Consider the following 22,070-nt stretch of genomic DNA (forward strand, 5'->3'; position numbering starts at 1 on the left):
TAACAAGATAAACATTGAATATTGTCCAAACCCAAAATGATATAACCATATTGGCAGGATGTGCATAGGGGTAGATAGAGAGGAAGATTTGAGAGTTAAAAAAAAAATTTTAAAAAAGAACTAGAACTATTTGATTCCACTAGGAAGAGCAAAATAAGAATAACCATAAGCTCTGGCCAGTGTAGCTCAGTTGGTTGGGCGTCATCTTGTGTACTGAAAGGTTGTGGGTTTGATTCCTGGTCAGGGTACATGCCCCAATTATGGGCTCTATCCCTCGTAGGGGCGTGCAGGAGGCAGCTGATCCATAATTCTCTCTCGTTATTGATGTTTCTATCTCTCCCTTTCTTTCTGAAATCAATAAAAATATGTTTTAAAAAAAGACAATCATCACTATTTTTGACTTTTATTTTCACATATATTCCAGAAACAACTTAGCAGTCTCTGTCCTGTCTCTCCCCCACCTCCCCACCCCCACCACCTACCCTTCACCAAAGGCTCAGAGTTTGGTTGGTATTTCCTAGAGTCTATATGTCAATTTAGAAATAATTTACATACATCTCTATAATGTTGAGTCATCCAATCCATGAACATGGTACTATTTCTCATTTATGTAGGTTTTCTTTTTTCCTCTCAATAATCCTATATAATAAAAGGCTAATATGCAAATTGTCCCCATGAGGTGGGAGTTTGACTGGTGGGGAGTTAGATGTGTGCTGACCACCAGGGGGCGGTGCGGAACATGGCAAGTGTCCGCCACAAGGCGCTGGCAGCAGTGGAGGCGCTGCCAGCCCCAATGGGCCCTGATGAGAGCAAGACCGCAGTGGGATGGTGGAGCAGGTGAGTGGGCGGAGCCAGGCCAAGGTGGGTGTGAGCAGGCCCCCCTCCCCCATTGCCCTGCCAGTCGCCCCACAGATCATGCACCAGGCGTCTAGTAACTATATAAGCCTGGAGCTCCTCTGGACTATCTTCTCTACCACATGGAGAGAGGCTACCAGAAAATAAGGTTAACCCAGAGGAAATCAAAGCCAAGATATAGGGAGGGAGGATGAAAGAGAGACTAAGACACCCACCTAGAAAATAATGTTGGTGACAATATTTGAACCCTGGATCTAATAATACCAGACCTTTCCCTGGATGGACAAGCTGTATGAACCAGTGAAATTGTTTTTCTTAAAGTACTTTGAGTTGATCTCATTTAAATTCATCATGTTCATCTTGCTTGGAAGATTTACCCAAACAAATTGCAAAAATTATGTTACCCTGTTGAATGTGAACCCTATTTCCATCATAGTTGAGCGATGGGATGTGACATGGGGCTGGGACAGGGCAGTGCATACAGTTCTAGGCAGCTTTATTCAAACAGTGTGGGAGAGAGAGGATGAAAACCAGCACAGATCAACAGCCAGATTCCACAGCACTCACCTTTATATTCACACACCTATAAGGCCCTACCTCACCACACAATTCCTTTTTCAAAATATAAAGAACTTCAGCCCATTATCCTGGCCTTTGGAATGGGTACAGAAAGAATTATCCAACCTGTCTTCCAAATTACAGATAAAAATTATTCTAGGAATTTCTGTAACATGACAGATATAGGGAGACAGGGAACAGGAGAGCCAATGGAACAGACACACTTTGGGAGAAGGAGGAGATTTACAACTCAGGGAACAATCAAGTATTTTTTTTTTTTTTTACATGGAGGCTTCATTGTCACTACCACGATCCCTAGATGAACTGACATTCCAAGAGTTCCCTGCTCAGGACTCTGCACAATATAGGATCAGCCCCAGCATCCCTGGTGGACTCCTATCTAAGACACTGGTTTAATGAAGCCATAATCCATGCACTTGATGAGACATTCCCGGGCTGTCTGAATCACCGCTGCCCTTTTCTCGTCCGGTTCCTGTTTGCCCACCACAGTCAGGATCTCCAGAAGCTCACTCTCCACCAGCTTCTTGGCCAGCTCAGCATCAGCCTGCAGCAGGTTGTAGGCAATGACCAGGCCCCGGTGTTGGACAGACAGCTGGTCATGCAGGCAAAGCCGTTGTAGGATCTCCAACCACTGAGTTGTCTGGGGAAGATGGATAAGGAAGGATTGGAGGAATCAGTGGGTGGACAGAGAGAGGAGATTTTGGACAAGATAAATAGAAGGCATTAGCCAGGCCCAGATTCTGGGCTCTGAAAGGGCAAAGTGAGCCGGGACTCTGGTTATGTGTGTATGGGACTCAGAATATGCCTACTTGGGCCCCTTGGGACCAACTGCGTGATACCCATCTTACTGGAACCCGAGCAGGAATTGGAGAACTAATAGGAATTTGAAATAATCCAATCGCTTTCATTTTATAAGTGGAGGGACTGAGGTCCAGGGAGGGAAAGTAACTTAGCCATCTATGGTGACACACATCGGGAAATAGTAGAAAATACATAGCCACACATCCATTTATTTTTTAGGCATCTTAACAAGCAGAGGGACAGGCTCACTGCATGCCTGAGCAGAACGAGGATGGAGGGTCTCAAAGAGGAGGATTCTAACGCTGGGCACATGGTCAAGGCCTGTTTCTGCTAACCCAGGTGCCCCTGGAGACATGAGCTCTAGGTGTGCACTCCACCAGCCTTGACTTCAACTGGATCAACACTGGAGTTGGAGTGTATCCTCTCCTCCATCTCTCTCTCTCTCTCTCTCTCTCTCTCTCTCTCTCTCTCTCTCTCTCTCTCTCTCTCTCTCTCTCTCTGTGTCTCTCTTCCATTCTCAGGTGTGAAGCATCCCAACCATTGTGTACGGGAAGACAGGACTCTAGATCCCTCTGATCACCCCAGGAGACAGAGATAGAGCTGAGAATAAAACCAGGAGGCTTGGCTCTTAATCATTCAACAGACATACGTGGGAAGCAGAGTAGAATAGTTATCAGCATGGGTCTTGGAGTAAAAAAGACCAGTGTTCAGGTCCCAGCTTAGCCATTTACCAATGGTATGACCTGGGCTAAGTTATTTAACCTCTGCAAGCCTCAGGAGATGATCCGTGGAAAGAGCTTAGCATGGGAGCTGGAGCATAGTGAGAGCTCAGCAAATAAAAGTGGGTAGGAATGATGATTGTAGACACTAACCCAAACATTTCCTCTGTGCTTCCTGTTACCACACCCTCCATTAGTAAGCAGGAAAACCTTTCTACATGCACTGCTCTCAGATGGGGAGAGGACAAGGGGGAAGAAAAGGCAAATCCTTGACTTCCCAGTTTCTAGGTAGCCTTCTGCAAACTCTACACTGAGTCTCCTACCACAAAGAAAGGAAGTGAAAGTTCAGCTAACTGTGGTAGGGTTCAGGGAAAGACTCAATGCTGGTGGACTGACTGATAATGGGCCCAGTGTCCATCAGTCCCTGGAATGAGCTGCTGGGGGTGAAAGGAAGGGTGATGATCCTGTTGGGATAGGATCCCAGCAGAAAAATCTATTGCCTGGCTTCCCAGGGCATATCCCAGCAGGTGTGAGACTTAGAGAGGCCCAGCATCCAACATGGCCCCAGGGTTGTACAAAAGGTGGGTCTGGCCAGCTTCAAGGAGTCATCAGGACATCATTGTGGGGACAGGAATGCAGCCAACATTTCTGAGCCCCTCAGGAAGAAGGGAGACGTGGCCAGGAGTGGGTCAGCAAGCCTACGGGATTCCACTTCCTTCCCAACTGACTAGCTGTGTGGCCTTGAGCTACTTTTCTGCACTCAGTCTCCTCATCGGTAAAATAGGGATCATCATCATCACGCCCACTGCACAGGGTTTGGGGGAGGATGGAGTGACTTGATAGATATAAACACTTAGAGCAATGCCTGGGGCCCCGTAAGTGGAAGAGTCACAGAGCGCCCTGCAGAGGAGTGTCAGTAGGAGTTGTGAGGCCAGTTACTTCAGCAGCGGCTGCTTAGGGCCGCAGTTTCAATGTGGTCCCCAGGCTGGAAGCACCCACCCTGGTACCGAATCAGAATATCTGGGGAAAGTACTTTAACCAGCCCTCCAGCTGACTCTTGCACACCCTACAGTGTTGAGAAGCTTGCCTTAAGAAACACATGCTGAAGCCCCTTAAGTGGTAGGAACAGGGGGCCTGGGAGTGGTTACCATGGAGATGGGCTTTTCCCCAGAGGACCACCCAGGGCAACAGGGTCGGGATGAGGAGAGATTCCCCAGAGCCCATCCCCTGACTGGCCTCCAGGGCCCGCTCTCACCACTTGGGTCATCTTGAGGCACAGTTTCTTGTGCGCTGCTGTCAGCATGGCCAGGGCCCCTGCGGCTGCATTCTGCAACTTGTCGTCATCCTCCCCGCAGAGCAGGACCACCAGCTTCAGCCGGTCATTCCCATCCGCCAGGAACCTCTCCTGTACCTGTGGGAGGAAGGTACATGGCTCAGAAAAAAATGCCCTCCCCTGCCCAGCCTGGGGAGGGAAAGGTGCACCTGAAGCCACATCCCCTGACCCAGGATCTCTGGGAGCTTTCCTCTGAGCAGCTCACCCATGCCGCCTCCCCCTGGAAGTCTTCCCTGATTAGCTGGATGAAGGGGCTACCATCTCCTCCAGCTAAAAGGTTAGAGAAAATAAAGGATTCCCCGGATAGCGTGCCCCACAGCCTCTGTTTGCATTCAGCTACCCACCCAGGGAAAGAGGCAGACAGACTCCTCAAGGGTAGGTGTTGCCGGAAGAGCTGTGTCTCACTTCCCTTTGGGGGAAGCCTGGAATGTTTCTCTCACAACCGTTGGGCCTTCAGGGTCTGCCCTAAAATGACTTCGCACTCCCTACAGGCACAGGGGCTTGGCAAGAGCGGGGGATGGTTGGGTGGTTTACTTGGTTTTAAGGAACAGCTGTGCTGTCTCCACCAGGGGAGAGCTGAGGCTTTACAAGGACTCAAAAGCAGGAGAGGAGCCTCCTGGGGCCCAGGACCCTGACAGATCCCAATGACACCCCCCTCCCCCACACTCCTTACTCCTCAGCTCTACAGTAATATCTGGTTGTCAAGTTTAAGGGCATTTTGTTGGGCCAGGTTTCCTAGAAGTGGAGCTCCAAAGGAGTCAAAGGTCACCGCTGCCCAGGTTATGACTCTCCCTGAAGCTGGGTCAGTGGCCCTCAGAAGTGAGAGTGTGGAGAGATGGTCAGTGCGGTCCCCTCTCCTGGGACACAGTTGTGAATGGGAAGCAACTGCCCCAGAAGGAGTATGTTCCACCACCCCTTGCACCGAGATGCAGCCATAACTAGTTCTCAGCAATGGGACGTGAGTGGAGATGATGTGTGTCCCTTCCAGGCCACCGTGGTAAAGTCCTACGGGTGCCTCTCCCATGGTCTCCCTCCCCATTCACCATCGGAAGAGAGACCACTCCCAAGGTGGCAGAGGGGTAGACAGGGCTTGATGATCAGAGAAGCCTGGATCCCTGAGTCACTGCGTGGAAGGGAACCACCTGATACAGATGTGAGCGAGAACTTACATGAGTGAGAGGTGAACTACCCTGTGAGGGCCACTGGATACTTTTATTTTGGTTGTTGCCGCAGCTGGTGCTCCCGCAGGGAAGGTTGCTGCCCCTCCCACTGTTTCTCCCCTCCCCTGTCCTTGGACACACTCTCTTCCCCCTCGTGGCTGCCAGGCCCCCAGCCCAGCCTTAGGCCAGCTCCCTGGCAGGCCCTGGTAGCTTTGTACCTTTTGACTTTAACAGGCTTTTATGGGTCAAGTTTTTCTGCTACAACAGTGAGAAGATCTAAGACGTAAGTTGAGGAGAAACAGAGTGTGTCTCACACACTAGGCCCTCTGTGAGGGCCCAGGTGGGTCACTTGGCCTGTGTCTGCCCCCCCGCCAACCCACCCTCCTCCGTTCACGGGGAACCTCAGGTTTACACCCTGTTGTTACCTCTGATGAGGTTATACCTACAGGCACAGCAAAATACTCTAGCAGAACGCCTTAGCTAGTTTTGCTCAGTGGCTAGAGTGCCAGCCTGTGGACTGAAGGGTCCCGGGTTCGATTTCAGTCAAGGGCACATGCCCGGGTTGCGGGCTTGATCCCCAGTAGGAGGTGTGCAGGAGGCAGCCGGTCAATGATTCTCTCTCATCCTTGATGTTTCTATATCTCTCGCCCTTCCTCTCTGAAATCAATAAAAATATATATTTTTAAAAATATTCTTGCAGGATGGAAAGAATAAGACATGTATTCATCTTACGGGTACAATTTATCCCATTATTGGACCATAAGGTCCTTGACGTGTTCTGGATTCATTTTATTATTTTAAATCCTATGATTATTCTGTGAAGAGCACAGATATAGTGAAATGTAGTTTCTATGGAAACAGCAATATTTCATTCATGTTAACATTTAAAATATTCTAGCCGAAACCGGTTTGGCTCAATGGATAGAGCGTCGGCCTGCGGGCTCGGGGGTCCCGGGTTCGATTCCGGTCAAGGGCATGTGCCTTGGTTGCGGGCACATCCCCAGTGGGGGGTGTGCAGGAGGCAGCTGATTGATGTTTCTGGCTCTCTATCCCTCTCTCTTCCTCTCTCTGAGGAATCAATAAAATATATTTTAAAAATAAAATAAAATAAAAATAAAAAAATAAAATATTCTAAAATTGTAACTATTTTCACATTTCTTCCATATATACTCAATGCTACCTCAGTACCATTGTAACAACCCCAATCACGCCCGGCCTGGTCTATGGCCTGACTCTCCATGCCTCGGTCACTCCCCGTCCCCACGCCGAGCCCCCTCACCTCCTTGTTCAACACCATGTTGCACATGCACTCGGTGGCCGCCTGCCGCAGCTGGTCGTGATTCTCAAACATGTAGTTCTCGATGTCTGGCAAGGCCCTCTCCTTGAAGATCTTCTGCCTAGGGCGGGAGGAGTGGAGCGAGAGAGGCCACTGAGTTCTCCTTCGTGAACACGTGGGATTCTGGGCCACCTGGGTGCTCTTTCCCCATCCTGGTGGTATCCCTCCCACATCCTCGGCCGGCAGGGCTCCTGTGGCATAGATCCTGCCCCCAGCTCCAGGAGGGGCACCAGTGGGCATAAACTAAGTGATGTAGCGCAGCATCCTGGACACAGGGACAGGTTCCAGGGTGAAAACATCACTGCAACATGTGCCCTGACTGGGGATAGAAGCGCAGCCTTTTGGTGTACGGGATGACACTCCAACCAACAGAGCCACCCGGCCAGCTAGAGGCTCCTTTGTGTTATTGCTGAAGAAGTGAAATTCTCTTGGTCTCTCTTTCCTGCTGGATATGAAGAGGAAGCCTTGTGAGTGAGGGAGAGGGGAAAAGCCCATCTGGGAGTTAAAACACAGACAGGAGCCCGGCCGGCGTGGCTCGGTGGTTGAGCGCTGACCTGTGAACCAGGAGGTCCCGGTTTGATTCCCGGTCAGAGCACATGCCGGGTTGCGGGCTCGATCCCCAGTGGGGGGTTTGCAGGAGGCAGCCGATCAATGATTCTCTCTCATCATTGATGTTTCTATCTCTCGCTCCCTCTCCCTGCCTCTCTCTGAAGTCAATAAAAATATATTAAAAAAACAAACACAGAGACGGGAGAGGTACAGAGAACCAGGCCCCAGGACAGCTTTGTAACCCCTGCATCAAGTGCACCTGAATCCGGAGTCCCCAGACTGTATTTACATGAGCCAGTAAATACCCTTTATGCTCAAACCAGTTGGTACCAAAAGAATCTCAACCCAATACGGTACACTGCCCCATCCCCTGCTTCTGAGAAGGAACATACTTCTCCCTGCCCATCCTCCTGGGCATCTTTTTACCACTGAAGAAAGAAGTCTTTTCCGTCTCCTCTGGCTTGTACGTTCACCATGTGGTTTTTCCAAGTTAATTCAAGCCCCTCCCATTGTATTTCTTCCCGCTGCCTTTGACCCAGCCCTTGGAGGAGCGCAGTTTTCGCACGTGGTACATGTGCAACTCAACCGAACACTCCATGGGACACCTGTCTTCACGCCTGCTCCCTCCACACCCCACTCACCGCAGTTTGTCGCTCCGCCCAGACAGGTTGGTGAGGCCGAGGAGGGCCTCGTAGTTCTGCAGCCCGTCCCTCTGTGTGTCCAGGAGTCTCACAAGGGGCCGCACCACCTCATACACCTGTGGGGCAGGGAGGAAGCGGGGGACTGGTGGAGGCTATGGTCCCCAGTCCCTGACTTTTACAGGTGTCCAGCTTTAGAATTTCCAAAGCACTTGCCCACCCGTGGGTCTGGTTGGACCTTAATGCTGATCCTGAAAAGCAGGATCGTTCCCTTTACTTTGCAGATGAGAGGCGTCCCCCAGAGGACAGCCCCGTGAGGCAGGCAGAGCGAGGCCTGGACGCCAGGCGCCTCCAATTCATTGCCCTCTCTGTGACAACACCATGGCCCTCCCAAGCCAGGAGCAGGGTGACAAGAAGAAAGGCCCCCAGGAGCAGAGGAGACCCCTCCCACGGCCCCATCCCACCCACCCGAACACCCACCCGCTCCCCGGGGAAGGCGATGTCCGGGTTGGAGACAGCAGCGATCTTTGCTAGGGCATGGGCTGCCTTCACCTTGCCCACGTCCGTGCCCTCCAAGGCCAGGGGAATCAGGGCCTGCAAGAAAGGGCATGGTCACTCCTGGGGCACAGACATCCTGTGACAGTCTGCAAAGTGTGTGCTTTCCCCCCATTTCACAGATGAGGAAACTGTGGCTCAGGGAGACTAAGTAATTTGCCCAAGGTTATGCAGCTGACATGGGGATGAACAGGGACTCCGTGATGACTCTTCTGTAGCAGAGTGCACGGTGTAGGTATCTGCACCATGCTTCCTTCCAGGCGCCAGGAAGATAGGTGGGATTCCACAGGAAGTCCCATGACCCATCACAGAATCAGGCAGAAATGGGGTTGGGGCCATGAGAACAGATAGCACAGTTACCGGAATGACCATATTCCAGGAGGTCGGGTGGGGACAGAGGGTACATTATTCTTGAGTCAGGCATAGAGTATGCATGCATGTGCGTACACACACACACACACACACACACACACACACACACGCACACACACACTCTTCCCCAGTAGAGTACCTTTCAGGATGCCAAGAACCTTATCCCACCCAATTACCTTGCCACCACCTTGAGCCACAATGGTGCCTCGGTCCTTCGGGTTGTCACACAAGGCCAGGAATACCCTGTGGAGCAAGGATAAAGGGCATGTAACGTGCCAGCACACTCCTCCTGGGCATCAGCAGGCCAGCCGGTCAGAGCCAGGGAAGCTCTGGAAAGTGCTGCTGGTGTGCACGTGCCCCTTGGGAAGGTACTGCCAAGAACATAAGTGGCTGGGGAAGAAGTGAGGCTGCAAAGAGCCACCTCATCCTTATTTAGGGCGATAACCAATGGCTCCTTGCTGCCTCCTCACCAGGAGAAACACCCCGGGACCTGTGACCTGGCCCTGGTCTCCCTCCCTCTCTGGTCTTACCTAGCACTACTCGCTCCTATGCACTCCGTGCTCCAGACACATTGCAGGAAAACCCCAAATGCACTCATTCTCCCTCCGTCCTTGGTGTCTTCATATATGCTCTTCCACCCACCGGAACCCTTCCCTCCCCTGCCGTGGAGTGGCTCCTTTGTTCCTTCAGGGCTCCCTTGAGTTGTCACATCCTCCAGGAAGCCTTCCTGGCTGCCCACCTTCCCAGGCTGGCTGGAGGGGTGCCACTGCTGTGCTCCAACCAACACTCTGCCTTTCCCCCCTCATGGCACCCGTCGCATTGGATTGTCCTGTGAGCCTGGCTGCCTGCCCACCAGGTTGCTCAGATACGGTGCCTTTCATCTCTGGAATAGCAGGTCCCACGCAAAACCGGGAAACCAGGCAACCGGACAGTGACCTCTTTCCTCCTGATGCAAACTTGCACTTGTGAGGACCTACCCGCCATGTCACTTTCAATGCCGATCCCCTTTAGGCTCCTCTCCAGCGCCCCTCCCCCGCCCCCAATGGCTCATTCCCTTATTTACTCCTGGCCATTTCTATCCCCCTGCCCAGCCAGAGCCCAGCCCCGGCCCCCTGCAGCCACACCTGGCCAGCAGCTCTTTGGTCTGGTCGGTGAGGATGGCACTGTCCGCTTTCACCATGCAGGCCAGCGCCGAGATGACGCCCGCCTTCAGGAGCCGCTTCACCCGCATCTCTACGAAGTCCTTCTTGTCCTGGGGAGGGAGACAAAAGGGTGGCGATGGGCAAGGGGCCTGGGCACCAGGCCAGTCTGTATTGGTGCTAAGATGGCACATTTCTGACTTCTTGGGGTACTTTCAATAATGGGCCCTACAGGTGTCCGTGTCCTGATCCCCAGAACCCGTGAATATGTTACCTTACATGGCACAAGGGACTTTGCAGATATGATTAAGTTACGGATCTTGAGCTGGGGAGATAGTCCTAGATTATCTGGGCAGGCCCAATATCATCATCAGGGACTTTAAAAAGGGAGGAGAGGGGCAAAGGTAGTAGTGACGGCAGAAGCAAAAAGCTGACGTAATTCAAGGTCACGAGCCAAGGAAGGTGGCTTTCAGAAGGTGAAAAGGACAAGAAAACAGATTGTGTCCTAGAGCCTCCAGAACCCACCCTACTGATTCCTTGACTTTGACCCAGTGAAATCGATTTTAGAAGTCAGACCTCCAGAACGGGAAGGTAATACATGTGTGTTATTTGGGGCAATGGTGTTTGTGGCCATTGGTTATAACAGTAATGGAAACGAATACGCTCCTCCAGATTCCCTTTGTCCAAACAGCCGAGGGGGCTACCGCATGTCCTGCCAATGTGAGCGTCAGAACAGCCCCTCCTCGTCCTTTGCCCTCCCCTTCCCAACACAGAGCCTGGGTAGCTGATAGGGCGAGGAAATCAATCCCAAAGACACTTCATTCACAGAGGAGTGGAATGAAAGAATGATGATCCAAAACACTGCATCACCCATATGCTAGTTGTCTTGCAAACGGTTGACTTGATATTAGGGAATGTGGCAGGTGGGAGGGTAGGGGGATGTAGGCAGTTAGACAGACAAGAGCAGAGCAAGGACGATGGGCCAGGCACAGAAGGTCACCAGGGTGCAAAGCCCCAGGTGCCCAGCAAAGGACAATCAACTGTAGGGTGGGACCTTGTCCCCAGGGTGACTTTTCCTCCCCTAGCATATCGCTGGTCCTGAGGTTTGGACCCCTGACCTTTCCTCCCTAGAGATAACATCCAGGCCTCGGTTGTATTTCAGCTCCAGGCCCAGATAAACAACACAACCAGCCATGGCTGACATCAGGACCAGCTGCTGCATTGAATAATGAACCCTTCCCCTGATGCCAGCTAATTAATCCTGAATGGACATACCTGGAAGACTACGAAATATTCCACTGAGATCTTCTCCTGGGACCTCCCCTAAAATCTCCACCCTTAAAACCTTAGGATGGAGGACCCCGTGCGCTCTCCCCACCCTCGGAGCACGCTCTTGCCTTCTCCTTTCCCTTCCCTCTCACGTCCCCCCTCCCAGGCATGTTGCCATTAGCTCCCTCACTCCCAAGCTCCAAGGCCCTTCCTTTACCTCCATAACTTGTTTCCTAAGCCCATTTCTTCTAGGAATCACTTTTTCTACCTCTGTGATTTACCAAATAAATGTTCTCTTACAGTTTGAGTCTTGGCTCTGAATTCTTTCCTAGCCAGAACCCAAATATTGAGGTTCCTGAACCCAGGTTTGGTTCAACCCTCCCCCTACCACCACCACCACCAGTCTGACACACGGTGCCTTTCTGCCGCCTACAATGGGGGATGTAGGCAGGAGTGAGAGGGGATATGTCAGACAAAAGGGACATACCAATGGATTGGGTTTTGCTGGAAACCCACAGTCAGCCCCAGGGTTGAATAGTCTTTACAGATAATCCTCAGAGTAGCTGGCGAGAGACTGACAGTCAATCGCTAGACACCACCTTTGAGCTTTACAGAAGCAGTATATGCTCTGCACTCTGCCCTGCGTGGAATACTATGCAGCTTTGAAAAATGATTCAGAGAATGGCACAGCCATGAGAAAGCACAAAGTGAGTACAAAATTATAACTACATTATGATTATAACTGTGAAAAGGAAAGAAAAAAGGTGCATAGAAAAAAACAAAGCCTCTGGTAGGTAAAGTAACATACCCAAATGCCAAGGGTTGGGGGGGATGATGTCATTGTGAGGTCTTAATTTCTTTTGTCTGCTCTCCACCTTTTATTTATTTGTGTTGCAACACGGTTATATTACTTTGATCATTTAAAAAGTCTACTTTTTTTTTTCTGGTGGGAAATAGAATGCATATATATTCATATGCAAACCACAGTCAAAGTATACCATTGTGTGCAGGGAATCATGGGGGATTGGGGGGCGGGGAAAGAGGGCCTCAAGGGAATTTGTGACATATTGGCTACTGCTGATCCATGTCTCTCCTCTCATTTTTCCTACTTAGCACCCATATCCCTAAATCCAGATATCCCAGAAAATAAAATTTTTGTGTTTTGGGAACATAAAATGCAACTGTCTGATGTCCATCAAATCAACAACATAAATTGCAAAACGTTCATCGTGGCTGTTAGTTTTCTGACTACAGATTGTATTCTTAACCTCCCCCAAACCGCTCCACCCTCACCAAGATAGAACATTAAAACTAAGAAAAACACGAGCGCCACCTAGTGGGAGAAATGTGCCATGATCATCTTCGGTTTACCTTATGCCAAATTCTCCCACACACACCAGACCCCTCCTGGGCTGTCCCCCGTCCCCACCTTGGGGTGCTCCTCGGGCACGTGCTGCTTGGAGAACTTGGCGAGCTGTACGAGCTCGGGGATGACCTCCTTGACATCGTAGCTGTTGGTGCAGTTCACCAGGATGGTGGCCACCGAGTACAGGATGGTCTTGTCAGAGGTCTGGAGGCACCAGGGAGGGGGGAGGCGGGAAAAGGCAGAAAGAAAACTTCAGAACAAACTTCTGCTTCCAAGAAGGCTCCCTCGCATGGTCCACAGGTTGGTTTGGGCGGACGGAGTGTGTGGCTGGTGCAGTTCAGCTCGGAGAAGTGCCAGCGGCACAGAGGGAAAGGAGCTGGCTCTGCTGGCAGGGGGCACCCTCAACAGCACCCCCGAATGCATGGGAGGAAGTCCTCTGAGTACACCCCTTGCTTTGTGCCTCCTTGAAAAGTTCAGGCCAAAACATGCTTTCACATAGTGTGACCACCTCCCCTGGGCGGGTGGGGATGGGATAGGCGGTGTACACCCTCTGGTCTGGCCCTGGGGAAACTCTCCCACATTTCCCCCTTTAGTGGTGAAAAGGAGGAGGAACGGAGTCTGAGAGGAGCTCGGAAGGGGAGAGAGGGCCCAGAAGAGGCTAGGTACTGCCTCCTGGTCCTTCAGACCTCACTTCCTGAGGATCACAGGGGACAAATACCATCCTCTTGTTCATCCTCCCACTGCTTTGGAAGGCCTGGAGAGAGCGGTGAGCCCATTTTATAGTCAGGTAAAAGGAGGGTGAGAAAGAGGCAAATGACTGATTCAGGTTACCCAGGGAGTAGAGGGGACAGCCAGGCTGAGGACACAGGGGTCTTTCCCCAAGCTCAGTGGAAGGCCCTCTGAGCCGGAATCTAATATGATCTCTCCTGAGGCCAGAGGCCAGGGCTCTCCTTGCCTTGGCCATCTCAAACATGGCCTGCAGGGCAGGGATGTCCTGGACAAAGTCATCCTTCACATCAGCGTCCAGCGTCAGGTAGGCCATTCCCTCCACTGCCCAGCGCCGGGTCCGGGTGTCTATGGACGCATTGCACAGCCACCTGGAACGAGGGAGGGAGAGACGCTGGGGAAGGGCACCAAGACTCAGGTCAGGGCGGTGAAGCCACTTCAGGGCAGTGGGTAGCAGGTGGGGGCCTTTCCCAATCTGGTGGACACTAGGGCACCCCCCCCCCCCGGGGAGGAGAGGGCAGGCCTGGGGAAAATAGGACCCCCTTACTTGCGACACTGTTTGGCCAGCTTCTCCGTGGACCCTTCGGCAAACTGCCTGAGCCCGTAGTCTGTGCCACCTGCAGAGCCGAGCTTACAGAGTCCCTGCGGGGGAGGGGAGACAGCAGACATCTGGAGGACCAGAGGCAACAAAGCTGGGGACAATGCCCTGCTCAAACAGGTCCCCACTTTGCCCCTTTTTCTTTGCCTGGATAAACCTCTGTTCATACTACAAAACTCAGCTCAGGTGTCACCTCTTCTGAGATGCCTTCCCTGAGGCATCCAGGTGAAAGAAGGAAAAAGCTGGAGGTATATATATACAATTGATTGATTGATTTTAGAGAGAGGAAGGGAGAGGGAGAGAAACATCAATGATAAGAGAAAATCATTGATTGGCTGCCTCCTACGCACCCCCTACTGGGGATCAAGCCCACAACCCGGGCATGTGCCCTGACCAGGAATTGAACCCTGATCTCCTGGTTCATGGGTTGATGCTCAACCACTGAGCTACCCCAGCCAGGCAAGCTGGAGGTTTTTACCCTGACCCTTTTCCTCCACCATTTGACCCCACAGATGTTTTGAATGCCATTTTGAAAAATCAGCACAAGATAATACTACTACTGTCTGAAATTGCAGTGGTGAGACTTGTCAGAGCACAGAAACCGGCAGAGAAATCCTATCTTATGAGTAACAAATTCAGATGTGCAGAATTTTGCTCAGGAAATTTGGATTTATTTTAGAAAAAAAAAAAAAAAGTCTTCTCTAAGAGAAAACTCACAGTGCCAGAAGCTAAAATTCTTTTTTTCTAAATTGATACAAACAAAAGAAGATAAATGAAGCAAATCCTCACTATACTTGTTCACGAGGAAAAGATCAATGAAAATAATTTCTGTAAAATGAAGATGGAAGAAATAAAGCAGGTTTGTCTGTGCCGTATAGAAACCGATTAATCAAATAAACTGACTTTCTGGAGTTGGCTCTAAAAATATTTGCTGGATAAAACTCATCAGTGTTCGTGCCTTTCAGAAGCATGGAGGAGGTGAAAAAGATGAAGGGATTAAGAAAAAAAAATCCGCTTGAGAGGAGGAACCAAGATGGCGGCATAGTTAAACAACTAATCTGCTGCCTCACACAACAATTTCAAAAACACAACTAAAAGACAAAAACGTCTACCACCCAGAACCACGGGAAAGCTGGCTCAGTGGAAGATTTACAGCTGAGAAGAGAAAGGAGCACAATCGCTGAAAAGCTGAGGTACGGAGGCACGCGAATCGGGCCGGCGGCGGGCGGCTGGGTGCGTGGCTTTTCTTCAACCCGCAGGGAGACAAGCTCCCGATCACTCTGAAATCCAGTTTCTGGGGACACTCGGGGGACCCAGACACCTACGGGGAGAAGCTGGACTCTCGGCCATCGGGTCGGAAAGTGAGAGTGACTTTTTTGCAGAGGTGCGCCCAGCAATCATTGTTTACTGCGCTGGAGCGCGGGGGCGCAGGGACTTGGAAACGTGGAAAGGCAGAGACGGCTGATGGCAGCCATTGCCGTTGGCCACGCCCCAGCCTAGTGACGCCCTGAGACCCCGCCCCGCCCTGAGGCCCCGCCCCGCACATTCTACAAACCCGTCCAGGCTCCACACAGCGGCTTTTGCATATAAATGGCCTGTTCTGGAGCAGCTTAACCAACTACAGCTCCAGACTGCTCCAAAACCACCCAAGCAAAGGAGGAGAAAACTAGCCCTTGTTGTAGCTCCTGCTGGGGAACACACAGTACACAAGGGTACACTAAGAGTGTCCACCTCAAGTAACTGGGAGGCTGACCCGTTGAACCAATAGGACACCTAGTAGACAAAACTACCCTACCAACTCAGGGAAGCAGAGAATATGAGAAGGCAAGGAAACAGATCACAAACCAAAGAAATGGAGGAGAATAAGCGACTGGACATAGAGTTCAAAACCACGGTTATAAGGTTTTTCAAGAATTTCATGGAAAAGGCCGATAAATTCAATGAGACCCTTGAGGATATGAAAAAGGACCAACTAGAAATTAAACATACACTGACTGAGATAAAAAATATTATACAGAGACCCAAAAGCAGACTAGAGGATTGCAAGAATCAACTCAAAGATTTGGAATACAAAGAGGCCAAGGACACTCCTCCAGAGAAGCATGAAGAGAAGAGAATTCAGAAAGTTGAAGATAGTGTAAGTCTCTGGGACAACTTCAAGCGAACCAACATCAGAATTATGGGGGTACCAGAAGAAGAGAGAGAGCAAGATGCTGAAAACCTATTTGAAGAAATAATGAACGAAAACTTCCCCCACCTGATGAAAGAAATAGACTTACGAGTCCAGGAAGCGCACAGAACCCCAAACAAAAGGGATCCAAAGAGGACCACACCAAGACACATCATAATTAAAATGCCAAGAGCAAAAGACAAAGAGAGAATCTTACGAGCAGCAAGAGAAAAACAGTTAGTTACCTACAAGGGAGCTCCCATACGATTATCAGCTAATTTCTCAACAGAAACCATGCAGGCCAGATGGGAGTGGCAAGAAATATTCAAAGTGATGAATAGCAGGAACCTACAACCAAGACTACTCTACCCAGCAAAGTTATCATTCAGAATTGAAGGGCAGATAAAGAGCTTCACAGATAAGAAAAAGCTAAAGGAGTTCATCACCACCAAACCAGCATTATATGAAATGCTGAAAGGTATTCTTTAAAAAGAGGAAAAAGAAGAAGAAAGATAAAAATTATGAACAACAAATACATATCTATCAACAAGTGAATCTAAAAGTCAAGTGAATTAAAAATCTGAGGAACAGAATAAACTGGTGAACTTAATAGAATCAGAGGCATAGAATGGGAGTGGATTGATAATTCTCAGGGGGAAAGGGGTGTCTGTGTGGGGAGTATGGGAAGAGACTGGACAAAAATCATACACCTATGGAGAAGGACAGCGCGGGGGGAGGTAAGGGAGGAGGGGGGGTAGGAACTGGGTGGTGGGGAGATATGTGGGGAAAAAGGAGAAACAATTGTAATCTGAACAATAAAGATTCATTAAAAAAAATAAATAAATAAAATGATCTCTCTTAAAAAAAATAAAAAAAAATCCACAACTCATAGACAAACAACAATATAGTGATTACCAGAGAGGAAGGAGGGTGTGGGGAGGTAGAAAAGGTAAAAAGGAAAAAGAAAGCACAGAGGTGTCGGAGGTTAAAAGTAGGTCCGCCATTCTAAATTTATGTTCTCATAGCCTCCTCCCTATCACACTGCTCGGCAGGGCCCCCTGATGCCCTCAGATGGTGACCTCCTCCAGGACAGGGGCTCAGCCTCATTCATCCTGATGTCCCTGGTGCCCAGCATGGTGTCGGGTACCGAGCCCACTTACCACCAGTGTGCGGATCTTGATCTTCTCGTTTTTGGTGGTCTTGTAGATCTGCTTGAGCAGTGACACGCCATTGGTGATGATGAACGTGGCGCGGCTGAGCTTGGTAGAGGCATGGATGAGGGCCTCCACGGCCACCAGCTGGTCTACCTCACGATCCGAGCCACACAGCGCTACCATCATCTCCATCACACCTTTCAGCCCCAGCAGCTGATTGCCCAGGTCAAAGGGGCCTTGCAGGACTCCCGACACTGTCTGGATGGCAATCAGGTTCTTGTCCATGTTCTGGGGGTCAAACTTGCCCCTAAAAGAGAAGGCGAGGGTGGTAGGAAGTGTGAGATTTGGGGGCAGACAGAGTTGGATTTGCATCCTGGATTCACCACGCATATGCTGTGTGACCTTGGGCAATTCACTGAACCTCTCTGAGTCTCAGCTTCTTGAGCTGGAAACTAAGGATAGTACTACTGCTTCACAGACTTATGATGAGGATACGTGACATAACAGATGTGTCAGGAGTTGTGTTCCCCAAGAAGCACACTCTGAGATGGGGATTGACATGAAGGAAGATGTTCACCCAGGGAAGAATAGAGACCTCCCATCAACAGCCAGCACCAATGTGCCAGCCGTGTGAGGGCACCATCTTGGAAGCAGATCTTCCAGCCTCAGTCAAGCCTTCAGATGACTGCAGCCCAGGCCAAGAGAACCCAAAGCCAGAACCACCCAGCGAGCCATTCCCAAATTGCTGTCTTTTTATAATAAATGGTTGATTATTATTGTTTTAAGCTGCTAAGTTTAGGGGTAATTTGTTACACGGCTATTGATTGCTAATACAGAGGCCGACCCATGAGGCCTCCAGGAAACTCACGTGATGTACTCCTCACAGATCTTGCGGAAGTGATCGCGTTCAGGATCGCAGCGCAGGTCGTCATAGAGCTTGTTGATGAGGATAGAGGCCAGCATGCGGGTGTTGTCGGTCAAGGGCAGGCAGGACGGCAGATCTGGAACCTGCCCCACCACCTTCAGGATCTTCCTGAGGCCTGCAGGACGATGGCAGCGGCAAGTGTAAGACCCCTGCTGGGCTCTGTCCAGCCCAGTTTGTAAAACATACAACCTCAACATTGCAGCTTTTCATTAGCGCGCCAGGAATTTAAGTCCACGTCATTTTTACACAAGTGCTATTCATTTTGATGCCTAGAACAATACTATGGCTCCCCACCCATCCTACACCATAAACCGTGTGGTTGGGCCTAGATCCTGGTGCAGAGGGAAGAGGTCTGCTGTTGGTGCTCAGCCTTTGTAATATACGCAGAGAAGACCAGGACTGGGGCCGAAGTGTTGGGGGTGAGGCTTAAGCACTAGAGTAATTCATTAAGGTGCACTTTGCGGAGATCTGTGAAAACCAAACAAGGGAACAGCAATATCAAAGCAGAACGAATTTCAAGCTGGTAAAGCTGACTTGAGCCTTTAATTTTGCTACTGTTAATGAATCATAATGTAAATATCTGTGTTTTCCGATGGTCTTAGGCTCTACAGCAGCGGTTCTCAACCTGTGGGTCGCGACAGGTTCTCACAGGTTGAGAACTGGTAGCAGGGTCGCCTAAGACCATCGGAAAACACAGATATTTACATTATGATTCATAACAGTAGCAAAATTAGTTATGAAGTAGCAACGAAAATAATTTTATGGTTGGGGATCACCACAACCTGAGGAACTGTATTAAAGGGTCGTGGCATTTGCCGAAACTGGTTTGGCTCAGTGGATAGAGCGTCAGCCTGTGGACTGAAAGTTCCCAGGTTCGATTCCTGTCAAGGGCATGTACCTTGGTTGCGGGCACATCCCCAGTAGGGGGTGTGCAGGAGGCAGCCGGTCGATGTTTCTCTCTCATCGATGTTTCTAGCTCTCTATCCCTCTCCCTTCCTCTCTGTAAAAAAATCAATAAAAATATATATTTTTTAAAAAGGGTCGCGGCATTAGAAAGGTTGAGAACCACTGTGCTAGAACATTCTTCCTGGGCTTGATATAACGTGCAGGTGATGCCCTCTCTCCCTTCTAGAAGGCCTTGCCAACCACGAGACTTCGGGGGCGTGACCCTGTGGTTGGTGGAATCCTGTTTGTCCTTGAACACTTACCCCCATTTGTTGGGAAACTTCACCCAGATAAGATGTTTTTGGGTGCATTTAGACATTTCCTGGGTATGGCCAGGCCCGTAATTCAGAGACTTGACCTCTACCTTCACCAGCCCGCTAGTGGATCCTAACATGCTGATGATTTTTCCTGGCTTTTCCATTGGGATTGAAGACTTCTTCCACTTTCTGCCCAGGGAAAGGGACCCTGGTGCCCACGGGGAATGCTGGAGTGAGCCCAGACCCGCCCACCTCCTCACCGTTGTCCACCACGTAGATGGTGCGTGAGTTGTCGTGAACAGAGAGGTCTTTCCGGGGGACGTTCTTATTGAGCAGGTTCAGGGCCTGGTCCCTGCCCTGGCCGGACACCTTCTTACTGACCAGCATGTCGAGCAGGTGACTGGTGATCTGCTTCAGGTCCTTCTTGGTGTCTGAGGAGGAGAGAACAAGGATAAAGAGAGAGGACCAGGGAGCCTCAGGTATTTAGGACCAGGAATGGAAGAGGCTTCTAGAAGGACTCTGGAAATATCAAATCTACTGCTTCCTGGATATTGGAATTTCCCAGGGGAGTATAGTATTGTCCATCTCAACCCCCCAAAAGGAGGGAAATCCCTAGACAACACTTGGGGGTCCTCCAGCCATTCTGAGCGTTGACTTCTATTACAGCCCATTCCACCCTTGAACAGCTAGCTCTTCCTTCCAGGTCATGACTGGCAGGGATCCAGGGATGTTTTGTGTAGTTTTTAATGAACTGACTTAATAAAACGTTTTTCCAGAAAGGAAATTTGTACTCCTTACAGACATCTTACTCCGCACAGATTCGGGCAGGCCGGGCGCCTGAATGCAAGCCTCTGTCTGGGGTGCCCGGTCCTCCCTGCCCACTGGGAATCTCAAAAGGCAAATGCCTTTTCCTGCTTTGCCCTGTCTGACCTCTCTGAGACTTGGAGACTTTTGTTCTCATTCTAGGTTGGAGCCCAAAGGCAGGCAGACAGGCAGGCGGGCAGGCAGGGAGGAAGGCTTTCCAAACCGTGTCACGTAAATAAATGATGAAGGAATGAGGCTATCTGGCTAGAGAAGGAAAGATGTAGGTGGACATGATAGCCCGTTTTCAGAGAGAGGTTTGTTACGAGGGTGAGATAACAGACTTACTCTGTAAGGCCGCGGAGAGCAAAATTGGGACCTGAGATGGGTATAAATCAATATATAAAATATATAAAATATTTTAGCAGATAGCTAATAGCTCACTGCCTCGCAAGGAAGTTGTGTCCCCCAATAAACTGCACCTGTCATTATTCATGCTCTTGGGGAGTCCCCTCCCACACTGGGCCTGGGCTGATCATGTGACTGACAGCACACCCAGGGGCTTAAAAAGCACTTGCACACTAGGGCTTGTCCACTTAGGATCCAGCTGCCATGTTACATAAAAATCCAAGCTGGCCCGGCTGGCATGGCTCAGTGGTTGAGTCTCGACCTATGAACCAAGAGGTCACCGTTCGATTCCGGTCAGGGTACATGCCCGGGTTGCAGGCTGGATCCCCAGTAGGGGGCGTGCTAGAGGCAGCCAATCGATGATTCTCTCATCATTGATGTTTCTATCTCTCGCTCCCTCTCCCTTCTCCCTGAAATCAATAAAAATACTTTTTTTAAAAAAAATCCAAGTGCCCTAGCCGGTTTGGCTCAGTGGATAGATCGTCGGCCTGCGAACTGAAGGGTCCTGGGTTCTGTTCCGGTCGAGGGCACATGCCCGGGTTGTGGGCTCAATTCCCAGTGGGGGACTTGCAGGAGGCAGCCAATCCACCATGCTTCTCTCTCATCATGGATGTTTCTGTCTCTCCCTCCCTCTTCCTTCCTCTCTGAAGTCAATAAAAATACTAGTATATTTTTTTAAAAAATCCAAGCTGCCCACTAGCGAGGCCACAAGGAGTAAAACCACGGTGCCCTGGCCAGCATCTCCAGGGAACCACCACCCATACGAGGCCCATTTGGACCTTCCAGTGATTCTAGTGCAAAAAGGAACCTGACTTGCTGACCATCACAATAGTAAGTCCGAACCATATCAAGAATCCAGGACTCCAAAAGTCAATAGTATTAATATACAAAGAGCTCTTAGGAATCAATAAGAAAGCACTGATATTCCAGTAGAAAAAAATAAGTAACAGTGTGAACCAACCACTCAAAGACAAAGGCATCCAAATGGCTAATAAAGATAAAGAAAATGATTAACCACACTAGATCACTTTTGCCTGCTGAAAAGGAGAATCTATTTAAGAATGATCGCATTCAAATCTGGTGAGAATGATTTGAGGTTGGAACGCTTATCGTCACTTGGTAAGAGTACAAGAGGATGTACCCTCTCAGAGGAAACTTGAAAGTAAGATGGAGAAAGAACATCCGTTATGTTCATAGCCTTTGACCTAGTACTCCCATTTCTCAGAACCTGTTCCAAGAAAATAATTACAAGTGCAAATATATATTTATGTAAAGAATGGCTGCTGACGTGTTTCACAAGCATGCAATTAGAAACCATTGAAATCTCCAATAATATAAAGCTGCCTGACGAATCATGATGCATCCATACAATTAAGTATAATGAAATTATCTAAAATCATGTTCCCTTTGAGTGA

The 22,070-nt window shown here is 49.8% G+C and overlaps 1 protein-coding gene across 1 annotated transcript in view; it reads right to left on the bottom strand.

The window, feature by feature from the left end:
• Window positions 1–482: 482 nt before the first annotated feature.
• UNC45B (unc-45 myosin chaperone B) overlaps window positions 483–22,070 on the bottom strand; it is a 28,466-nt gene continuing 6,878 nt past the window's right edge. The window contains exons 8-20 of the mRNA XM_054709240.1: window positions 19,707–19,877; window positions 18,188–18,359; window positions 17,326–17,626; window positions 13,945–14,039; window positions 13,627–13,768; window positions 12,735–12,875; window positions 10,022–10,149; window positions 9,074–9,140; window positions 8,451–8,564; window positions 7,974–8,089; window positions 6,727–6,844; window positions 4,210–4,365; window positions 483–2,074 (exon numbers count right to left, since the gene is read on the bottom strand). Coding sequence (XP_054565215.1) covers window positions 1,814–2,074; window positions 4,210–4,365; window positions 6,727–6,844; window positions 7,974–8,089; window positions 8,451–8,564; window positions 9,074–9,140; window positions 10,022–10,149; window positions 12,735–12,875; window positions 13,627–13,768; window positions 13,945–14,039; window positions 17,326–17,626; window positions 18,188–18,359; window positions 19,707–19,877 — 1,982 coding nt within the window. The 3' untranslated portion in view covers window positions 483–1,813. The remainder of the gene's footprint in view (window positions 2,075–4,209; window positions 4,366–6,726; window positions 6,845–7,973; window positions 8,090–8,450; window positions 8,565–9,073; window positions 9,141–10,021; window positions 10,150–12,734; window positions 12,876–13,626; window positions 13,769–13,944; window positions 14,040–17,325; window positions 17,627–18,187; window positions 18,360–19,706; window positions 19,878–22,070) is intronic.

Source organism: Eptesicus fuscus, chromosome 20, assembly GCF_027574615.1.
Source record: "Eptesicus fuscus isolate TK198812 chromosome 20, DD_ASM_mEF_20220401, whole genome shotgun sequence".
Classification (NCBI taxonomy): domain Eukaryota; kingdom Metazoa; phylum Chordata; class Mammalia; order Chiroptera; family Vespertilionidae; genus Eptesicus; species Eptesicus fuscus.